This window comes from Carya illinoinensis, chromosome 1 (genome assembly GCF_018687715.1).
Source record: "Carya illinoinensis cultivar Pawnee chromosome 1, C.illinoinensisPawnee_v1, whole genome shotgun sequence".
Lineage (NCBI taxonomy): Eukaryota > Viridiplantae > Streptophyta > Magnoliopsida > Fagales > Juglandaceae > Carya > Carya illinoinensis.
In genome coordinates, this window is record NC_056752.1 from 47,902,215 (window position 1) to 47,925,360 (window position 23,146).

The 23,146-nt window shown below is 36.0% G+C and overlaps 1 protein-coding gene across 1 annotated transcript; it reads left to right on the forward strand.

Annotated features, from left to right (window-relative positions):
* Positions 1-254: 254 nt before the first annotated feature.
* LOC122279128 (protein transport protein Sec24-like At4g32640) lies at positions 255-21,836 on the forward strand. The gene is made up of 25 exons (XM_043089500.1): positions 255-433; positions 791-1,736; positions 2,386-2,616; positions 2,845-2,919; positions 3,127-3,225; positions 4,465-4,576; positions 4,827-4,954; positions 5,574-5,693; positions 5,927-6,007; positions 6,553-6,630; positions 6,768-6,860; positions 7,550-7,604; positions 8,763-8,839; positions 9,006-9,077; positions 9,212-9,295; positions 15,507-15,626; positions 15,729-15,797; positions 16,451-16,528; positions 16,663-16,801; positions 17,189-17,353; positions 18,537-18,682; positions 18,765-18,944; positions 19,984-20,072; positions 20,170-20,201; positions 21,342-21,836. The coding sequence occupies exons 2-25, from the start codon at positions 849-851 to the stop codon at positions 21,449-21,451; spliced, it is 3,321 nt and encodes a 1,106-aa protein (XP_042945434.1). The 5' UTR covers positions 255-433; positions 791-848; the 3' UTR covers positions 21,452-21,836.
* The last annotated feature ends 1,310 nt before the right edge of the window (positions 21,837-23,146 follow it).

The following is a 23,146-nucleotide window of genomic DNA, read 5'->3' on the forward strand; positions in this document are numbered from 1 at the left end:
TACAATTGAAGAAGTGAATGAACCTATGATAGTAAAATGTATTTTATTTTTTATTTTTAATATTTTTTATACAGTTTTAAATATTTTTAAAAAATAAAAAATAATAATTTCTTTAACCATTAAATAAAAACATAAATACAAAAAAAAATCTCTTTTTATCAATTTAACTACTATTTTCCATAATTAATTATGGGAATTCCAAAGGCATAAAATCAACCATTTGAACCATAAATCCAAGGAAGTAGTCTTAAAATTACATACATTCGGAATGAATACTTTTTTCTCTTTCATATACAAAATATACCGATTTTCTAAGTCCAATGACTTAAAATAAGTTCCCTGTCCCTGCGCTCGCCTCTGGAACTGAGAACCTGAACCAGAACCGGAACCAGCGGCAACGACGTCAACAACCCCCACACTCTCTCTGTCTCAGGTGCTCCAACTCTTCGTTTGCTTCTTTTCCTCCTTTAGTACTTTCTTCTACCAAACCCCGCAATTTACTATGCTTAACAAGGAACTCCCAGATCTTCGATCTTCCTTTGACATTTCTTTTAGACTATATTGTTGAATTCAAATATAACTGAATTTTTAATCCAAAATCTGGCGATCATTCTGTTTTTTTTTCCTCTCTTTAAGTCGATAGAAAGAAGAAGAATTTATATTAGAATCTAATTTCTGAAAGTTAGTGCATCTAAAATTTTCTTTCCTGAATTTCCCGCAATGCGTGTCTTCTTTGGTAATTCATATAGATTTGGATCGTGGGTTGTTGAATTTTTTCCGTAATATACAGGGACTTGTTCGGAAAGAGGGGGGATCTGGGGTTTTGGGTTTTGATTTGATTGAGATCAATGGCAGCTTTCCTGCCTCCTGGGGCACCTAGGCCCAGGAGTGGTAACGATAACCCATCACAACCTCCACCCCCTAATTACAACCCTAACTTGAATCCCAATTCACTAGCAGATAATTTGAATAATCTGAATCTCAATCGGCCGCCTTCGATGCCGAGTTCGGCCCCCAGGGCTTCCCCTTTTGGTCAACCACCTCATTTCCCTTCACCAGCCTCTCTGCCTGGGGTTTCTGTTGGGTCCTCACCATTCTCTCGGCCTGGTCCTCCACCCGGTGCACTTTCAAGACCTGCAGTTCCTCCAACAGGACCCCCACAGTCAACATTGTCACCTAATGTGCCCCCACCAGCAAGATCCATGGGGCCACCCACTGGCCAGCCATCATTTATTGGGTCCAGAACCCCTCCTGGGTATTTTCCATCGTCGGGTGGCACTAATGTACCACCCACTTATGTGGCACCGCCTCCTGGTGCTTTCCCATCTTCTGGTTTTCCAAGCCGTCCGGTTGGTTCAGCACCACCACCAGGTACTCGCCCAAGCACAGCCTCTCCTCCTTTGACAACTGGTCCGGCTTTGCCTCATTCAAGTGCACCGAGTGGTTATGTGACTAATGGGCCACCAGCATTCATGTCGGGGGCTTCGCCTGGTGGGCCACGCTTTCCTCCAGCTGGCAGTGCACCACCACCACCCATTGGTCATCCGCTGACATTGGGATCGGCTGGGGCAGCTCCTCAGGCTCAAAGCATGCGTTCTTTTCTGGCAAGTCCAGCGGTTGTAGCTCCACCAGGTCCTCCTGCACAACCAGCATCACCATTTTCAGCACCTCCACAAGGTGTACCACCGCCTCCAGGTTCTTATGGGCCGCCAACATGGCCAGTGCAGCCTGGGCAAGTAAGGAATGAGTATTTTTCTCTGTACATTTTTTTTCCAGTTTCTGAAGCTTAATTACTAGAGATGCCATATTGGTTGAAAATCACATTGTTGTTAAGCTGACTGATATAAGCAATACGCTTTAGCATTTATTTTTCTAAGTTCTCTGACTTCTTCCACCTATTATATATGTAATTTTTTAAAAAAATTGCATTAATCATTTTTTTCTCTTTCGAAAGATGCAAAAAAAGTTGGTATAAAAAAATTAGAAGAAACATTAAAGGTATGTTGTCAAATTGCGGCAATGCTGATGATGCAACTTTCAAATCTAGTTCTTGAGTGGATGTCTGGGAACTTATGCGGTCACCTTGATTGGTTTAGTTTTTTTGGGCGTTGTTTCCTTCTTTCCTTCCTCTGATGAAAGATTTTGAGATGAGTGACAAGTGATGTAAGAGAAGGGAATTTCTGGAGTAGACCAAGCACACATTTAAAATTGTAGTTTATCTATATCCCAGACACCTTGTCAAAGATTCAGAGTACTTAAAGTGCATAAATATGCCACTCATCATTAATTAGTAGAGGTGTTTGCAAAAGAAAAAGAAAAAGGGTGAGCTCTCATATTCATTTTCTCTTAATATGATCTGCATTCTGATTTTTTGATTTGCGATAGGTGGGTCCATCTCAACCACTATCTGGTTCAGTACAACCACCTAGGATGTTTGGAATGCCACCACCACCTCTACCAAATCAATCTATGACTGCTATACCTGCACTGAGTCAAACTGGAGCCCCGGTGTCAGGGACATCGAAGATTGATCCCAATCAAATTCCACGGCCCATTCCAAGTTCCTCTTCTATCTTGTATGAAACTCGTCAGGGCAATCAGGCCAATCCTCCTCCGGTATTTCCTATTTCATCTATATTTTTTACACTGGTGATAACTAATTTGATTTTAATTATAATTTTCTACATTTATTTGTATTGTCTTGTTACAATTTACTAACCTTTTTCCCCTGCAATTTCACTTTTATTGTCATTGTTATGTGGATGTTGTAAAGCGATTTAATTGACAGCTAAGGGACTAATTACTTTTTTTGCTTGTTAAATTCGTCCATGTTATTTTGTCTAGCCTGCTACTAGCGATTACATTGTCAGAGACACAGGAAATTGCAGTCCTCGCTACATGAGGTCCACCATTAGTCAGGTCATGATCAAGAATTTAACATGCCACAGTATACCTTCTTGTGTACTTGGGCTATGCCTATTATTATTAATACTACCATTTACTTATCAAAAAAAAAAAAAAAGAATTTAACATGCCACATTCTTTTTGTAATAAATTTTAAAATTCTTGGATGTTAATATCTCACAGGTTGTTGACATTCAGTGATTTCTTTTGATGATTTGACAGATTCCATGTACTGCTGACCTTTTGACAACATCAGGGATGCAGTTAGCCTTGTTGATCCAACCTTTGGCCCTTCCGCATCCATCTGAGGAGCCTATACAAGTATACTTGATTTCTTTCTTCTAAAACTCATTGCAAACTACTCTTTGCATTCATTATAAATATATATTTTTTCACAATGTATGTTTCTTTTCTCATTTGTGCCAAACAGTCAATTATATTGAATTTAGATCTCAAGACTTTAGTTTTAGTAACTACATGGCCTTGATTTATGTAAAGGCATAACCTTATCTAGTTGTTTGGCTCCTGGCTGTGTTAGCATGTTGAAATTTCCTTTACTTATTCAGTATATTATAGGGAAAGGTTTGAGCATTTTTGTGGAAGAATTTTTTATTTTATTTTCTTCAACTTTCAATCCAAACATATATATATATTTTTTAGGTAATAAGTAATTTTATTGAAATAAGGATGGGCGTAGCCCAGGCAGTCCAAACATGTAATAGACCCCAAAACAATTTTCATGTCTGAAAAAAGAATCATCTAATCGCCCCACCACCTTCATAAAAATCTAAAATGAAAACAAAACTGTTTTCACAAAGGAAAAAAACTTTTCTATTTTAAGTGGACCGGCTACTTTCATAGACAGACAAAACACACCTCAAAAAATTTTCTCAAATTTCCGTATGTAAACATGGTTTTTTTTGGCTTACATAGCAATGGAACTTCCTCTTTGTGTCATCATTGCCAAAGTATTAGCCGATTTAATCCCAGATAAAATAGATGTGTGGTATCTAAATGGTGCAGTCCAGGAAGAAAAGGGTTTCATTGCCTTCTATTTTCTTCTTATGAATGGGTGGACTTGCTTTTTTGCTTTTGGTACGCGAATCATTCAAAATGGGAAAAAAATATTTTGAATGGTCATCAGATTAAGTTAACTTCTATAACTTTTTACTTAAGAACTTTGCGTTCTTTCAATTTCTTGGTTTCATTGAGGACTCATTAGGCCATTCTGGATACATGAATTATATGGATAATTGATGACCTTGCTAGCTGTTTCTTGATGTGCCTTGCTTTGGAATTATAGATTAGTGAGTTTTGACACCTGTTCAAAGAGGAGCTCGTTTCTTCAAGTTCTTTTTTCTTTTTTAAAGAAACTGCTCTACGGTTTCTTTTCTGATGGTTTCCTCTATGTGCATATGCCTTGTTCATGGTCTTGTTATGTTCTCTAACCTCTGTTTTGGACGAGATCGAACAAATTGTTTTTTCTGCTTTTTAATCAATCAAACAATAAAAAACTGCATCCATTCTTCATTGTAATATGTATACTTTTTGTTGTTATAGGTTGTAGATTTTGCGGATATTGGTCCTGTTCGATGTTCTCGCTGCAAAGCCTACATCAATCCTTTCATGAAGTTCATCGATCAGGGAAGGCGGTTCATCTGTAACATTTGTGGTTAGTAAAAACAATTGCTGTGTATTTCTGTTGTTTATCTGGTGTTTAGTAGCTTGTTTGTATGTTGTGGAGATTGAACATCTCACCCTTTTCCTCGCTTCCCAATTTATTTATAGATACACTGTTTGTAATGTGTATTACACACAGGTTTCAATCTTGTCGAGATTTTAGAATGACATACACCTGTGAGCTACTAATGATGTATATTTACTCATGGTGGTGGCTTTACAACATGCCATTTCTTTTGCAGGATATACTGATGAGACTCCCCGTGACTACCACTGCAACCTGGGTCCAGATGGTAGGCGTAGGGATGCTGATGAAAGGCCTGAGCTATGCAGAGGAACAGTTGAATTTGTTGCTACCAAGGAATACATGGTTGGTTAATTCATAAGATCTGCTATGTGAATTGAAATTTATGTATGTATTTTTCTTGTGACTAGTTTAGTTCTTTTTAATGACAACTAGGATTTTCCTTTCACTAACTAGCTTATTGGGTGCTCACTGTCATGGCACTTATCAATATCATGTCTATGTAAGACACTTACCTAGAAGTCAACCTTGTATCACTTGATGGACTTTTATGAACGGTGGGCTTTATTTCTAGATTGAAAACGTCCATTTGTGAATAATGAATTTTTGTTTTCTTTATTTTTTCTTGTGTCAAAACAAGCAAAAAACAGTTGAATGCAGAAGTTAAAGTTTTTTTATTGGTCAATAAGGATTTTATTGATGAGAAGTAGGCATATCCCAGGTACACAGGACATAAAAGAGCAACACCTGGGCTTGATTGACTGGCCTAGGAGTAATTTAGTATAATATAGTTGTTAAGTGGTTCCTTTGTTCTCGCTTATAAAAAAAAAGTGGTTCCTTTGTTCTTACTTATAACAAGAAGAAGAAGAAAATGATTCCACTGATCTTAGTTTTAGAAGACTTTTTTTTCCCTTCTCTGGTTTGCTGGACCAAGTGATTTTTTGCTTCTATTAACTTAATTCAGGTGCGTGATCCCATGCCGGCTGTTTATTTCTTCCTCATCGATGTATCCATGAATGCAATACAAACTGGGGCAACTGCAGCAGCATGCAGTGCAATCAGTCAAGTTATTTCTGATCTTCCAGTAAGTTTGCCTAGTCTGTGTAGTATTTGATCGTGATTTTTTATAAAAACATATTCTTTATTGTTTTTTCCCTGCATTAATTGACGCATGATCTAATCCCTGCTTCTGTCCGTTGAGATCTTTAGTTGTACAAGGACACACATCAATTTTTTGGTTTGTTATTTCTTGAGGCCAAGTCAATATATGCATTCATTACAGTTAGTGAATTATATATTGATGATTTTTTCTTGCAGGAAGGTCCTCGGACAATGGTTGGAATTGCTACATTTGACTCCACCATCCATTTTTACAATTTGAAACGTGCCCTGCAACAGGTCACTACTAATTGTTAATAAATTTTTTCATTCTCCAAAAGCTTAAGAACTGTATTCAGAATAAAAATTTGATTCTAGTGTAAGATATCAATTATTTTTGGGCTACAGAAATGTGCATGAATTAATTTCTTTGGGATGAATGTGGGATAACTAGTGAAAGAGGAAAAGGCAAAATTCATACATATCCTGCCTCTAGTTTTGGTTAGATCTGCAATGAACAGTTACAAGCATCATCATCTGTATGATTTTTGGTCGTGATTTATGACATCGTGCCTCTAGTTTTATCCTGTTGCTAGGGAGTTCTGGTTGATAGTTCTCTTTGGTTGGAATTTCATGGTTTATGCCAGAGTTGGTAGTGGGTTTATTATGGTGTTGGAAAAATCATTTGGTGGGGATGTGAGTAGTATTATTCTGAATGCCATTTGACATTCTTTCATATGGTATATGTGGAGGGAGAGGAATGAATGCTTGTTCATTTGAAACATACTTTTACTGTCCATAATTTGGAAATGTTCCACTGATTTCAGTTTCACATATGTTTGCAGCCACTAATGCTCATTGTTCCGGATGTCCAAGATGTTTATACTCCTCTGCAGACTGATGTTGTTGTTCAGCTCTCTGAGGTTAGTTTAAGCTATAAAATGTCTTCTTTTTGCATTGCTTCATGGTTCTGCTAATACGTAGATCTCTAGCACTTTCATTTAATGTTTATCAATTTAATGAATTTCCAAATGCATTAATTAGTTTTTGTGTGTTCTAGTGCCGCCAACATTTAGAGCTATTGCTGGAAAGCATTCCAAACATGTTTCAGAACAACAGAACTGCTGAATCAGCCTTTGGTGCTGCAGTCCAGGTGTGTCCTTCTATACGAGGAAATTATGTCTACACATGCTGTCTATGCACTTTCAATTGGTAATCCATAGGGGTTGGCTCAAGTGGTAAGGCCTTGGGCTTGGGGGTATACTCCCCTCACGTCTAAGGTTCAAAACTCTTTGGGTGCAAACAATTTCTAGGGGCCATTGAATTGGGAGATTTTTCCATTGAATTACCCGAGGTGCACTTGCGGGAAACTCCTTGCTGAGGGCCGTGCACCATCGGGATTAGTCGGGACGCTGTTCCCGGACACCCAGTGCCAATAAAAAAAATGCACTTTCAATTGGTACAGTGAAACTATGTTAGCAGCATAGTGGTTTATGAATGTGCTTATGAATTGTTTTGTGAGTGTGAAACCCAGTTTTAGCTTTGAGTCACAATTATATATGCATTTCTTGTTAATGATTGGTCACCGTATGGATATATAATGAGAAGATGCGGCACACATATCTATTGCAATTTGGAATTTTGTTTGGGTGTTCATGAAATAAATATTATCATATGTCAGCAGATTGTGAGAACTTGATATTGTATAATTTAACGACGTGTATTTTCATGAAATGATGTTTGATCATTGTACATTCTAGCTTTTATTAATACAATTTTCCGCGTTCATTGGAAGAAATGTATTTGATTATTGCACATATTTTAAGTTTTTGTTCCTGTCAGGCTGCTTTTTTGGCAATAAAGAGTAGCGGAGGAAAACTGCTGGTATTTCAATCGGGTAAGCTCACAGTTTTCTATACAATAAATACTCTTATTGGTAACATTTGTTGCATTCTTGTTACTTATAAAAATAAAAAACATTTGTTGCATTCTTGTTTATGGTTGGTGTATACAGTGAATTATGTGGGGCCCTTCCTGCATTTTTCTTCTTGAGTAAGTTTGTTGAAAACCTCAAATTAAAGAACAAAACAAACACCATGTCTATTTTGATTAATGTGCCTGCTATACTTTGTCATTCAGATGTTTCAGTTGCATGGTGCATAAAAGCAAATCTTGGAGATAAGTGTACAAACATTTCTAACAATGTTGGTTGTTTCTCTACAGCTAAGTCAAAAATGGGGAAATTTGATGATGAAGATATCAGGAAATTAAAATCAGGGATTTAGTATGTGGGTTTGTACCTAAATAGAAAAAATGGAAAGATGGATAATTTTAGGAATTTTTTCTAAGGAGATAGTTATAGAATTGATTTTGTTAAGCATGTCTGAATTGGAGTTGTGGAAGGGAAGAGAGCCAAAAATTCAAATTTGAGCGTTTTTATTAAACATCAGAAACTGAGGTCAAAGCAAATGGTGAGTCTGGATGTGAGACTGGAGCAGCTTGGAGTCAGGAAAGTGGGTTTGTGTTCTAATCAAATGGTTGAGTTGTAGAAACTAAGCTATGTGGCTTGTTGAGAAAATTATAGGATCAGATCTATTTTGTATTTTTTAGTGTGTTCTAAAACAAATTCTTCATGCAGGGGTTGATAGTGGATGTCTGATATGGAGGTATCAAAATGGATATCACTTACTAAAGATTTTTTTATCAGTTTGATTAGTTGGCATCAAATTAATAACTGGTAGCCTGCAAATTGCAGCAATGTGAAAGATGGTCCTTATCTATCTAGTGTGGAGTCAATACCTTTTTGTTCGTCTCCCTGAATATAGGGCTGTTAAAAGTCAGACATGTCATTTTTAGAACTCATGAATATTTAAAACATTTTGATGATTGACTTGGAGCTCCATCTTTATGGATTAGGTATTCAAAACAATTTATGTATTTAGCTATGATCTTTATTTTTCACAGGAACTTTTGGTGTGCCTGAAGTCCATAATAATTTACCAAAAGGTTCTATTGCATCAGAGTATGCTGATGATTGTGCTATGTCTGTGTGCAGTCTTGCCGTCAACTGGCGTTGGATCACTTTCTGCTAGAGAGGCTGAAGGGCGAACTAATATTTCTGCAGGGGAGAAGGTATAAATATCTTATATGTATGTTTCACCCACCATCTCTTTGTTCTTCAGATAATTATATGTAAAACTTATACGCACTAGACAGTGTAAGTGCTAGTATTGATCAGTGCAAGAGAAAAGTTAGTGCTGTGGTTTTGAATTGAATAATTTTCCTTACTGGATTTCAGGAGGCCCACAAATTACTCCAACCGGTAGACAAAACTTTAAAGACGATGGCAATTGAATTTGCTGAGTATCAGGTTGATTTTAGTTTCTTCTCACTTGACTCTAATGAAGATTTTGGTGATAAATTATGCCAACTGACATTTGTTAGCGGGTAGTACTAGGGAGCATGATTTGTATGGGCTAATTGTTATTATCGTGATTGTTCCAGGTGTGTGTTGATATTTTTGTTACTACCCAGACTTACATAGACATTGCTTCCATCTCTGTCATACCAAGAACTACTGGAGGACAGGTATCAATGACTTTCAGATCACTGATCACTGTGTGTTGTGAAATTTTAATTGTACTCGGTGCATGAACCGTACCAAAAGTATAGTTTAGCAAGAATGAAGGTGAACCCACAGAGACCTGTAAAAATGTAGTAAACCAATCAAATATAAACATAAATTCTAATCTAGTTCAGAAAAAGGAGTTCTAAAATAAAACAAGAAATTAAGAACTAAACAATCAATGAATCAAAGTAAGAAATAATTAATTTAATAAACTAATTAAAATAAAAGAACTAATAAATTCTAAATATTCAAATTAATCTAAACAATGAATAAATTACTAATGGAGAATGAATTAAGGTTTTGGAATCCACCTCATTAATTCAAAGTAATATATTTATGATAATCAATTCTTTCTGTACATGTCTAGAAATCAATCTTGTTATCATGGAAAATATCATTGTTGAAACTCTTTTTTTTTTTTTTTAAAGAAAATATCTAAAGTATGTTCTTCTTCGCTCAAAGATATAAATCAAATCATCACTTGTATTTGTTAAAACAAATCACAAAAAATATTAGATTTTATTTTTAACAAAATTATGAATCAGACTCTCAACTGATTAAGATTATTCTAGGTCATGAGAAAAACATGATTGAACTCATATCGAGAATTTTCTCCCTGTCAATTGATATGAAGCAAGAACAATATATGGTTGAGCACACAAGTAACAGGGAAAAAATAAATCTCATAAATAATATTACTAATCTTCAATGAGGTTTCATCCTCAACCTTAGTTGAAAACTTAGCTAGGCATGTTCACGAAAATAAATTCCAAAATCTGAATGTAAATAAACAGTAACACAATATTTAAAAGAAACCAAAGAGAAATAAAATTATAGTATTCTCCGAATGTAAACATAGCTGTAAAACTGGAGGTAGAACTCCAGTTTTATTTTTCTTCTTCCATCCATGTTCTGTGCGGCGCTGTCTTCCATAATTTTTTTCTCCCTGTTGGTGTTCACCGTTTCGTCCAGTATGTGGTAGTGCATTGCGGCGCCACATTCCCCCAAAAAAAAAAACAAAGATTCAAATCAATCTATACATCACATGTATGTGGCGCAAGTGCACACTATTGTATTTATATACATAGGAGGCCCTAGCTGTTTTTTTTCTTTTCTTTTTTCTTTTTTATCACTTCAACCTTGACTTTCCTTATTTCTTCACGTCTTTATTCCATTTGTAGTATTCTTCCCTCTTCCAACTTAGCAGCGGCACCACATTCCCTAAAAAAAAAAAACGAAGATTCAAATCAATCTATACATCACATGTATGCGGCGCAAGTGCACACTATTGTATTTATATACATAGGAGGCCCTAGCTGTTTCTTTTTTTTTTCTTTCTTTTTTATCACTTCAACCTTGACTTTCTTATTTCTTCACGTCTTTATTCCATTTGTAGTATTCTTCCCTCTTCCAACTTCCTTTGAATAGCAGCCCCACTCCAATGCTTTGCTTCCCTTTTCTTTTCATTATCTACTATCTTTTACGTTCATGTTCACAGCTTATTTTTTTTATTACTCCTGTGAAAAAGTAAATATTTCATGACTAATAAAAAATATAAGTATTAACACTACATAGTTGTGATAATGCTTTATTTAGAATAGTAAAATTATGCACAATTAAACTATTATTAAAGTGCATGCGTGCCTGATTTTGCGTGAATTTGTTATGAACAGTAATACTTGAAGCTTCTCTCCAGTGTGTATTATCATTATGAGTTAATTGTATATACTGCACCCCTATCCAACTTTTATCTTACTGTACTGATCTGGTGCTGCCCATCGTCTCTTATATCAACATAACGAGCTGCATCAACACAATTGAATGAGAGTGGGATGTAAATCTAGTCTATATCATTTTTCTATCACTATCGCATGGGATCCCTTTGCAGCAATGTCTATATTGACAAAAACGTGGCAGTTGGAAGTGTTTTTGTTTTCCATTTTACCCGTGTTAAAAGAGAGCCTGCCATTTGGAAAGGTTTAATAGCAAGTGTTCAAATTTCCTGCTACTAATGTATGTGCAGGTCACTGGAACATATCTTCTAAACTGCTAAGACCTGCAACCTAGGTTGAACTAAGCAATCATCACTGCATGTGGAATAGGTTGCTGTGACCTTTCTTTTATTTTCTCCCCTTGCCACTCAAATGAGTCAAATCTGACTCGTGTTCTAAATCATTTAGTGGCATCATACATTAAATCTGAATAATTGGTCAAAGAATTATAATTTTATCTTCTTGTTTTCTTCTGCTTACTTGGATTCCAGTATCATTTAAGCGCGAGCCCCATGATGCTTATATTATAACAATAGTACTCTTCTTGCTTTCATGGTTGCCACTATCTCATTTGATTTTCAGAGGATGGTGAATTCTCCTATCAATATGTGGCAGTGCATTGCAAGTCTTTGTTTTTTTTTTTTAGGGAATCAAGAATTTTGTTCATAAGAAAAGGAGGCATAGCCCAAGTATACGTGATGTATACGTGAAAAGTACCTATTTAGGGTTTACAACCGAAAGTAGAAAATCATGGACATTTAGGGGATGTTTGGGGACTGGGATGAGATGAGAATTTTGTGAATAGTAGTTAAATGGCTTGAGTTAAGATATTTTATTGGGTTTTGGGAAAAGAGAGAAAAAGTTTAATAAAACTATTATGAAGTTAAAATATTGTTAAAATGTAATTTTTTAAGATTATTTTTGTTTTGAAATTTGAAAAAGTTGTATTATCTTTTGTATTTTGTTTGGAAGTTTGGGAGAGTTGTACTGATTAGATGCAAAAGTTGAATATTTGAAATTGAAAAGTGTTTGTGTTTTAGTGATGTTTGGGAAGGAACTTATGAGAAAATTTTGAAATGAGATGAGATGAGATGAGATGAGACGAGTCTAATTTCCCAAAACAACCCCTTAGTCCATTAAAATCAATGACCCCCGCCCATAAGAACAAGGTTTTCAATAAGAGAACTTTAAGTTCATTTATTATCCTCTTGCGATCATCGAAGCTTCTATCATTTCTCTCTCTTCAAATGCACCAACACATACATATAGGGGCCATCTTTCATATTCCTGCTACTTGTGAATTGGCTAGAAGTCCTCTCCAGCTTGCTAGAAAATCTTCTAGCCTGCGAGGCATGGCCCAAGATAATCCTATTCCCTAAAAAACATTCCACATGGTCCTGACCACCTCACAATGTAAAAGTAGGTGATCTACTGATTTCCCATTCTTTTTACACGTGCAATATCAGACCAACACCATTAAACGTTTCCTCAGATTGTCTATAGTAAGAATCTTGTCTAGGGAGGTTGTCCAAACAAAAAAAAGCTTCTTTCAAAGGAGCTTTTGTCTTCCATATGTTGCTCCCTGAAAAAGTGGTCATGCCTTGGCTAGTTAGAACTTGGTAGAATTATCTAACTGTGAATCTATCTTTCTTGGAGGGGCTCTAACTAATCTTATCTATGGTGTCCTTAGTCACTCTGACGGAATATAGTAAGGCAAAGAACTCGGTGCTAACCGCCAACTGCCAATCTTGTGCTACCCTAATGAAATTTACATTTCATTGAGGGGAACTACGAGAGAAGACCAAGAGACAAGCTAGTGAAGCATCAATCGCCTGTACAAGCTAAAAAATGTTAGGGAATGTTTCTTTGAGACTTTGTTCACCGCACCATTTGTTGTGCCAAAATTTGATTCAAGAACCATCACCTACCTCAATATGTGCATGTCTTAGGAAAGTCTTGCATCATTTTCTAATGTGTTTCCACAAACCCACCATATATGGTCCATGTACCTCATTTGAGCATCATTCTCCCCAAGGCTCCCTAAACTTTGAATCTATAACTAACTTCCATAGGGCCCCCCTTTCTTGTTGGTACCACTATAACCATTTACCCTAAAGAGCTTGACTGAACTTCATCAAATTACGGATCCCCAATCCACTCCCAAATATTGGTGTGCAAACAATCGACCCGTTCACCAGATGGAATTTGAACTCGTCCCCCATCCCACTTCACAAGAAATTCCGTTGTAGCATCTCAATACGTTTGGCTAGCTTTGTAGGGAGCAAGAACAAGGACAAAAAATAGGTTGGTACATTAGGAAGGGTATTTTTTATTAGAGTAAGCCTATCCCCTTTAGACAAGTATAACCTCTTCCAAGAAGCCAATCTACGTTCCATATTTCAATCATGGCGTTCCAAATCCCCTCTGATTTGAAAGGAGCATTCAAAGGTAGGCCAAGATACTTCATAGGTAGAGAAGATACCTTAGATCCCAAGAGGCGAGCTAGATTCACCGTGTTAGGGACAATTCCCATAGGCAGTAATTCAGACTTCCTCTCAAACTAGAGACAACTTCAAAACAAAGGAGGAGAGCCCTTAAAGGTTTAATGTGCCCATGATTTGCTGTACAAAAGATGAGAGTATCATTGCAAAAAGCAAATGAGAAGTATCAATAGAGCCGTAATCACCATTCCTCACCAAGAAGCCATAGAGAAAGCCACCATCCTCAAGTCCCAAAATCATCTTACTAAGAGCTTCTGTGATGATAATGAAAAGTAATGGAGAGAGTAGATCTCCGTGTCTCAAACCATAGGAGGATTTAAATAAATAAAAAAACCCATTGGCAAATCATTCACTAAGATAGAAAAGCGAACTGTAGAAATGCAATATGCTACCCAAGCATACCAGTTCACCCCAAAACCACTTCTTGCAAGTAGATAAAGCAAGAAGTTTCAGTTGACATGATCGTAAGCTTTCTCCATGTTTAGTTTGCAAAGTAATTCAAGTTCTTTATATTTGAGTCATCTGTCCAAGACTTCATTTGCAATTAATGTTGAGTCTACCTTTGATGAATACATTTTGAGGCTTCAAAATTAACTTATCCTTCACCATCCTCAATCTGTTTGCCAAATCTATAGGAAGGATCTTGTACACCCCATTCAGAAGGCTAATAGGGTTGTAGTCTCTAACATCCAGGGACCCCATTTTGTTGGGAATGAGAGCTAAAAAAGAGTGTTGAGACTTTTTTCAGACCTTTCATTGGCATGAAACTCTTGAAACGCGTTCATGAGATCATCCTTGATCACTCCCCAACAAACTTGGAAGAAACTTGTATTTAGGTGTATTCTCTTGTATACTTCCTTTGTACTTGGGCTATGTCTATTTACTTGGAATAAAATCTCTTATTACCTATAAATAAATAAATAAATAAATAAAAACTTGGAAGAAACCCATGGTAAAAACGTCAGGGCCTAGAGACTTTTCACTTTTCAAGCATATCAAGAAATATTCTCTCATTTAGTTGCAAATAGCTTAATCAAATCTAGGTGGTCATGGATATCCGGATTCTCACCGGATCTCACATTTGTGGGAATGTGGATTCCCTTTAAAACAGATGGTGGCTTAATTCCCTTGTCTTGTGAAAGTTCAATCTCTCTTAAAATGATGTATTTGCCCTTGTTATCAATATCTTTTTCCTTACTGAACCACCTTTCCACTCTTTGCCTAACTATTGTACATGCGACAGGTGGTGTGATCTCTTGTTGATGAATTATGTGTTTTTTCTTTTCCTTACGGTTATAGTTCTGTAGACAACAACAAATCACGATGTTTATGCAATGTATTAGATCTCATTTGTTAGATTCCTTATGAAGCCAAACATAAGATTCATTACATTCTCTGACATAGAGATTCCTGTGCATCACATTCTTGGGAATTTAGATGCCTGAGGTATGCTCTATTCCCCAGCCAATCATCATCTGGTCATCATCTACATCATAAAAAGCCTTTATGTTGTAGGCATTAATTGCTTTGGCCTTTATATATACTGTCAGCTAAAGTTGCACTTATAAGGGCATTTGCTTATTCAAATGTCTGCTGAACCTACCATAAGTGCTCCATGCCACGCTGAAAGGTAAATGCACCGTGATATGAATTGTTTTCTTGAATTTACAAAGGGCAAAAGTTATCAATGATGGTTGTGTTCTTGTAAACCACCCGTTTCATGGTTTTTGAAGGATTTATAACTCTTTCCCCAGCTAAAATGAATTAGCGAAGCAGATTTCAAAATTATGCAATTGATGTAATTTTGATCTTTTATGCATATTCAGGTCTTCAGTTTTGTTTTCTTGTGAATTTGCTGTTTCAAAGTACAACTTTAAATGCTGCCCAATATCTTCCAGGTTTATTATTATTACCCGTTCTCAGCTCTTTCTGATCCTGCAAAGCTTTACAACGATCTTAGATGGAATATAACCAGGCCTCAAGGTTTTGAGGCAGTGATGCGTGTGAGATGCAGTCAGGTATGCTTTTTGTTATACTGAAGTTTTTGTATGTAACAATAGTTTTCATGTTCTTAATAGTTGCTTTATTCTAGGTAGCTGATAGTGTTTTTGTCATCATAGGGTATTCAAGTTCAAGACTACCATGGAAACTTTTGCAAACGCATACCAACAGATGTTGACCTACCTGGGGTTTGTATATCTGCATGATGCTTGATTAACATTGTATTATTATTTTTTCATAAGTAATTGATTGTGTTATTACTATATAACATTTATTTCTATTGTCTATGAAACTTTAATGTCACGGAAACGCAGATTATGTTGACCAGCAGTAACTCTGAAATTTTGACGTTTTCATTATGGGGGAATAATCTGAAAGTTATTTTGGCGTTGTATCTTCAAACTATAATAGCAAGATTTACCCCTAGAGACGATTTATAATTTGAATTCAAGCATAGGCCAAATAAACAATCATATTAACGACACAACTTTCTGCTATGAAGGATGAAAAAAAAACTAAGTTTTGAGAATTCTTATATTCTTTTCTTTTTTCTTTTGAGAAGTAAGAATTTTGTGAATTCTTTTCCTCATTACAAGCTTCTTGTTATTCTTCTTACTTCATTTTTTGGTGTATTGGTCTTGCGAAAGGTAATCTTCTTCTTCTTCTTCCCTTTTTTGATGTATTGATCTTGCTGAAGGTCATCATGTTCATTCTTCTTACTTTGCCTGAAGTCTGTTCTATTTTCTGGTTTTCTTTCTCCTATTTTGGTTTTTTTTTGGAAACTCTGTGCTTTCTTTTTACTAAGTTTTCATACCTCTTAACACATCTTTCTGCTCCACAGATTGACTGTGACAAAACTATAATGGTAAACTTAAAACATGACGATAAGTTGCAGGATGGCTCAGAATGCTCTTTCCAGGTACCAGAAAATTTCCCTGTACTTTTGTGTGGAGTTGATAGTGATCATGTTGATCATTTACTTGATGAAGGTTTGTTTTTTTAAAATCGTTTAGACATTATTGTTACCATATTTGTGTTTTTTTTTATGTGCAGTGCGCCCTTCTTTACACTACTGTGTATGGCCAAAGAAGAATTCGGGTTACAACTTTATCCCTCCCTTGCACCAGTATGCTAAGTAATCTTTTCCGCTCAGCTGACTTGGACACTCAATTTGCATGTTTCTTGAAACAAGGTATTTGATCTTGTTTTACTGCAATATATATTTTTCAGTGTTTTGGTCGGTATTTTTGTCAGTCTGTAACAACTCTTTTGGTATCCAGCAGCTTATATGTATTTAGAAGTTTCATTATTTGTAACTCATCATCATATCTTTAAAATGTGAATATAAAGTGTGCTTGGGTTGTTCCCCTTGCGCTCTTTAATAAAATTTAGTGATGTTATGTATCAAAAAATTAAAATAAAATGCTCTTCCCACTCCAGGGGTTCTTACTTTGACTGGTTCATTGTTGGTGCTTTTGTTTTAAATTTTCCTGAAGTGTTATGATTCATGACTTTTTTAAATTTATTAATTGTATGTGAAAGAATATTATTAATTGTTATGCTAATTTTAATCTTGTAGCGGCAAATAAAATTCCTTCCAGCCCACTCTTGCAAGTCCGGGAACAAGTGACAAATCTTTGCATCAACGTTCTTCTTTCTTATCGTAAATTTTGTGCGACAGTAACATCGTCCGGGCAGCTTATCCTTCCTGAGGCACTTAAGCTCCTGCCTCTATACACCCTTGGTATATTCCTGTCTGCTAATATATATGTGCGACAGTAACATCGTCAATGCACGAAGTTTAAACTGCCAACTTTTAATATAACTTTGTACAGCTAACATTTATGTGCCATGGTGCTTATGTTGTCACATTTTTTTTCCTATGTGAGCCATCCTATGTGCCATAGTGCTTATGTTATCACATTTTTTTTTCCCTATGTGAGCCATACTTTCTCCTTGTGGTTTAATGCTGAAAGCCTTGTGGGAGATCTGAGGTCCGGAGGGTTTGGCATGGAATCAGAAAATATTTGGCAGATTGGTGGATTTAAAGCCTGCAGCAAAGCACATCCATTTCCTGGGGAGATGAGAAGAAAAGAAGGAAATGGAGAAAATTAAAAATTACAATCCGTCACAATTGTTTTGAGAGGCTAATCAATCACAATTGGGCATGCTAAGCAACTACACCTAGAAAGAGAGCAATTAAACCTATCAAAATGAGAGCTTGAAAGCCAAGAGTATTGATCTCTAATGAAGATACTGATTATGTAGGTTTGTGTAAGCTGATTCCAAGGTCTTAATGTTGATTTTAATTAAGTTATGAATCCAAATTAGACACTATAAAGATTCAAGGAAAGACCACACAAATCTTAATCACACAAGTTATCCCAAAATAAGACCCATTGACCAATAGCAAAATAACTCGAAGTACTGAAATTTACTCGCTTTAATAACTTTTTCAGCATCATGCTAGTTTAAAAAAAAAATAGAAAAAACTTGAATTAGTGCCCCCATCAATTTTCACCTGGAGAAACTTTTCAGTATCTAAATATTTCTGTACTTCAGCCTGTAGTTGTCTGCTTTGTAAGATGACAAGTTACTGCAAGAATTGTATTGCTTGTACATACCCAGCCTTTGCATAGGTAAATTAGTAAATTTCGGTGAAGCTTCACCTTTATTTTCTTTTACTCTCTCTTACCTTCCATGTTACTTTATCACAGCTTGAGTCTTCACGCATTTGAGAAGTACATTTGTGTTTTCTTAATAGTTAATAGTAATTCCACATCTTACTTATACCAAAACATGGCTGTCATCAAACATATCGCTTCTACTGGGAAAATCTGGAGCCATAAATAATGCTTGATTAGCAAACTTTATGAGTTAACTATTTGACATTAGTTGATATATCTTGTTCTTTCATTTCTTTTCAGCATTATTGAAAAGCATAGGACTGCGAAATGATGGGAGAATAGATGATCGGTCTATTTGGATCGAGTGCGTTTCCTACCTTTCTACCCCTTTGGCAATTCCACTGGTATATCCCAGGATGGTGGCGATCCATGACCTTAAGCAAAAGGTGAGAGTAATGCCGCATAAAGTTGCGTCGTACTTTTTGTAATATACTTTTATAACCACCCGGTAATTCTCTAAATGGACAGGATGAAAATGAATGTCTTGTTTCTCCGGTGATTCCACTTTCAAGTGAGCATGTTACTGATGATGGAATTTATCTTCTTGAGAATGGCGTGGACTGTTTGATATATATTGGGAACTCAGTGGATTCAAATATCTTGCAATTACTGTTTGGCATCTCCTCAGCTGAAGAAATTCCTACTCAGGTAGTGTTCTGTGTTCCTTTCCGGAATACATAATCTCTACTATACCTATAAAAAAATACATAATGTCTACCTTACACACAGAAACTTATGTGAGTGACCCAAACCCAAAGTGTTAAACACCCAAACTCAATTCTTCTTGCATAATTTGGCTTATTAATCTGCTAAATAGGCTCGTTCAAGACATCGTTCACAAAAAAATCTTAAAGGCTGGATGACTTCAAACTACTTGATCTTGAAAGATCGTTGGCCTTTTTCTTTTTTGATAAATAAATTGGGAGTCTGGACCTAGCGAGCAAGCTCTTGATGATGAAGGGAACAAATCTAAAAGTGTATGTTATATGCTTCAAGATATATCTATAAGTAAGGCCTCATTTGGATGTTGAGATGAGAAATCTATAAATAGTAGTATAATGATTTGAGTTAAGATGTTTTATGGGGTTTTGGAAAAGAAGAAAGAAAAAGTTGAATAAAAAAAATTATAAAGTTAAAAATATTGTTAGAAAATAATTTTTTAATCTTATTTTTTGTTTTGGGATTTAAAAAAGTTGAATTGTTTTTTGTCCTTTGTTTAGAAGTTTGGAAAAGTTGTAATGATTAGGTAATGATTAGATGAAAAAGTTGAAAATTTGAAATTAAAAAGTGATTGTGTTTGAGTGGTGTTTGGATATTGAGATGAGATGAGATGAGATGGGATAGGATGAGATGGGTAGACGATCTCAACATCCAAACGGGGCCTAAGGCAACGTGGACAAGGGGGTGCTTATAAAACCACTGAGTTATGGTTCCCTAGGTAATTTTATTATGATCTTTCGATCAAATGGCATTCTAGCTCCAATAAGTTAGGAATGTAAAGTGAAGTCATAGGTGCATGAATGTGTTTTACCTACAAGAAGAAAAGTCCCTTGTTTTTGGGGTGATATAGTGTTGTGTTGTGTTGTGAAAATGGGTATTTATTAGTGGTGCATCTCAGGATTTCGTTTGCTGGGTTACATTTCCACTTTATCTTTGCATCTTGTAACTTATGACTTTGTGTGCTCAGTTTGTGCTGCAGCAATTTGACAATCCACTTTCACGGAAGGTAAATGATTTAGTAAATGAGATACGGCGACAAAGATGTTCCTACCTCCGGTAAGAATTATTACGTCTTCAGTGCATTTACCTAATTCATCAATTGATATCTTTATTCAAATGCAATTTCCGATAATCTTTGTGATTCTTTTTGCAGCATAAAATTGTGCAAGAAAGGAGATCCATCAGGTCAGTGCAGTTGAAAATTCTTGAGCCAAATGGAAATCCTTAATCTTTGTATTGCTAGCTAATTAACTATGACGTACTAAGTTAAACAGCGTCTAATTCTTCCCATTTGGCTTACATTGGCCAATAGTGTCATTCAGCCGATCTGTTGATTCTTTCCTTTTAATATTGGGAAGGGAGATTAAGTGGTATTTGGATATCCTCATCATGGGAGCTGGTCCCTTTTTATGATTTCAGATCTGACCATCATGCATATCACTTGTCACAGCAGTAGCCTGTAGCCAAATTTACGTCGTAACCCCTAATTAAGACAAGGTCAAATAAATTGTAGAAGAAAGGAGCTGTCATTGCATCAGAACACCCCGTTTCTGCACAAGAAATACAAACTAATATAGTGCTACCTGATCCACAGATAAAATTTAATGACCTTTTCATTCAGAAGAAAAAAAATATATACTCTCTGGCAGTCTGAAAGTGAGAGCTCATTTAGTTCCCATTTTATTTGGCCAACTCTCTCCATCATCTTTAGGAAATTCTATTCAAAGCGATAACCAACAAGGTTACATTCTTATTGATAGCATTCTTGGTGCCAATTGTATTTTTCCCTTGCAGATTAGTGTATACTAGTAATAATTTCAGAAGTGGATTCTTATTGTCAGCTTAAATAGTTGGGTCTGGGCATCTATCTGTAGAGACTGTAAGATCTCATCAACTAGGAGGGCCGATGGTTCTGTGTTAATATGCATATTTGCACATCGCATGGCCACCATTTATGGTATCCACTGTTCGTAGCTATCCTTCTTCTGTCGCAGCATTGGAATTTTGCAGACAGTTTGGATAAATATATTATCTGAACTTATTGTCCATTGTTTTTGTCACGCTTATCAATCAACTAACGCATTCTCATTTGATTTGAGTATGTTGAGATTTGTTGCATGGGATCAAACACTGTTTTTAGTACTTCTCATTTTAGCGGTATGGTACGACACAGAATGTGGATGATATATTATCTTAGTCTAATCTTCTGGACATTTTATTGTCCCTTTGACTGTATTTATTAGATGCAATGAAGGAATTTCTTTACATTATTTCACGACATTTCTTTTGTTTACTCGAAAGCATTTTACTGTTTCTTGTCTGCAGGAGCATTGTTCTTTTCTCATTTGGTAGAAGATAAGAATCCAAGTGGCCCCTCCTATGTCGAGTTTCTAGTCTATGTCCACCGGGAAATCCAAATGAAAATGTCATCTTGATCATGTCCATGCTTCTTCGGTCCGATAAATAAAATCTAGTCACCTCCAGCCATGGCGCTCTTGAAATTCAAAGAAAACAGGAACTCAGATTTTGTCATTTTATATGCAGTCATCAGCCACCCCTGCGTGTTGTCAATTTTTTACGAAGTAAGCTGAGCTGAGTTTTGCTAGATGAGGTTTGGTGTAGGCAATATTGTTGAGTGGACATTGTTGTAGTGAATACAAAGCTTACAGTTCTGTTATGTATTAAGATGGTTGCTGCCCATCCCCGACACCCCTTCCCAACCCCGGGAAGGGGAATAGAGAATGTATGAACAATTTTGTTATTGCCATTGATAACTTGTATCTCGTTCGATGCAACATTTTGGGGTCATTTGAAGTTGAATCTCTCTCTCTCTCTCTCTCTCTCTCTCTCTCTCTTTATAAAGAGATTTCGTAAAAATAAATTTACAAACTGACGTAGTTTGATATGGTACGTTAGTTAGTGTTTGCTGTCCATAATCATTCTTCTATTCTATTCTTCTTTCCTTATTTCACATTTTCTTAATTTACTTAGGCTTGTACAGTCAACATATTTGACAGAGTATAGTTTCCATACAGGGCTAGAATTTCGAGAATATACATGTATAGCATTCTTGTAAAGTTCGTATATAATATTCAGATCACTCAAGGCCAACTATTTTTCCTACCATTCTCGTATATTTGACACGGTATCAAGAATAGGTTCCTAATTATTATGTCTTTTTTGAATTTTTTTCTCTCGGGTTTGTGGGTTTCTTAGTTTCGGCACACTTAGGGTTGTTTTTTGGTGAGTCCAACATGAATTTCTCACCTTCTCGACATTGTGTTTCTTGGTCTGGGTGTTCTCAACATGTCTGTGTCTTTATGGTTGTCATAACAACTATCTTGTGGTAATTTCGGCTTCTGTGTAGTTTGTAGCTCTCGGTCTCTACTGAACAGTGTTTGTGCTCCTTGCTTCTTTTCATAGACATGTCCAAGGTTCTTATCTCACTTTATTTCGATCTCCTTGAATTTTTTGTTTATACTTTGTTTTGTCTCGGGATTTATTTATTTGCAATGGACTCCACCCCTGTGTGTATCAAGTTTATGGGCAAAAATTACTCTCTATGGGCTTTTCAATTTAAACTTTTCCTCAAGGGAAAAGATCTTTGGGGCCATATTGATGGCATTGATTGTGCACCCAATCTTGATAAATCCAAGGATTCAGCGTCTTCTCCTTCATGGATTGTGCTTAATGCTTGGATTATGTCTTGGCTTGGTTGAGTCACATATTATCACTAACTTGAAGTCTTATTGTAACATGAATATTCGTTCAACGAAAGAGAGGAAACAAGAACATCCGTGGTAACCAGATTAAAATATTTGTTCTAAAGAGTCAAAAACGCCAAATAATAGTCTTGGACAGAACGATTGTCATGTTGAAACATGGCAATAACATGCTCTAACTTAAAACAATGGATACCGTTATCTTGATAATATACTTTCTTTAAGTAAGTCCACAAAGATTGAGTGGTGCGATAAGACCTCAAGTTGGTGACAATATGTGGCTCAATCGAGTCAAGAAGACAAGACATAATCCGAGCATTAAGCACACTCTATGAAAAGAGAAGATGCTGAATCTTTAGATTTACGAGAATTGGATGCACAATTTGTATTATCAATATGGCCCCAAAG

What these genes read in the sequence shown, in the direction of transcription:
- LOC122279128 (XM_043089500.1), top strand. Translation starts at nt 849, where the DNA reads ATGGCAGCTTTCCTGCCTCCTGGGGCACCTAGGCCCAGGAGTGGTAAC. An exon ending in ATCAGGCCAATCCTCCTCCG is followed by an intron (nt 2,617 to 2,844) that starts GTATTTCCTATT and finishes TATTTTGTCTAG; the next exon opens with CCTGCTACTAGCGATTACAT. An exon ending in CAAAGATGTTCCTACCTCCG is followed by an intron (nt 20,073 to 20,169) that starts GTAAGAATTATT and finishes TTCTTTTTGCAG; the next exon opens with CATAAAATTGTGCAAGAAAG.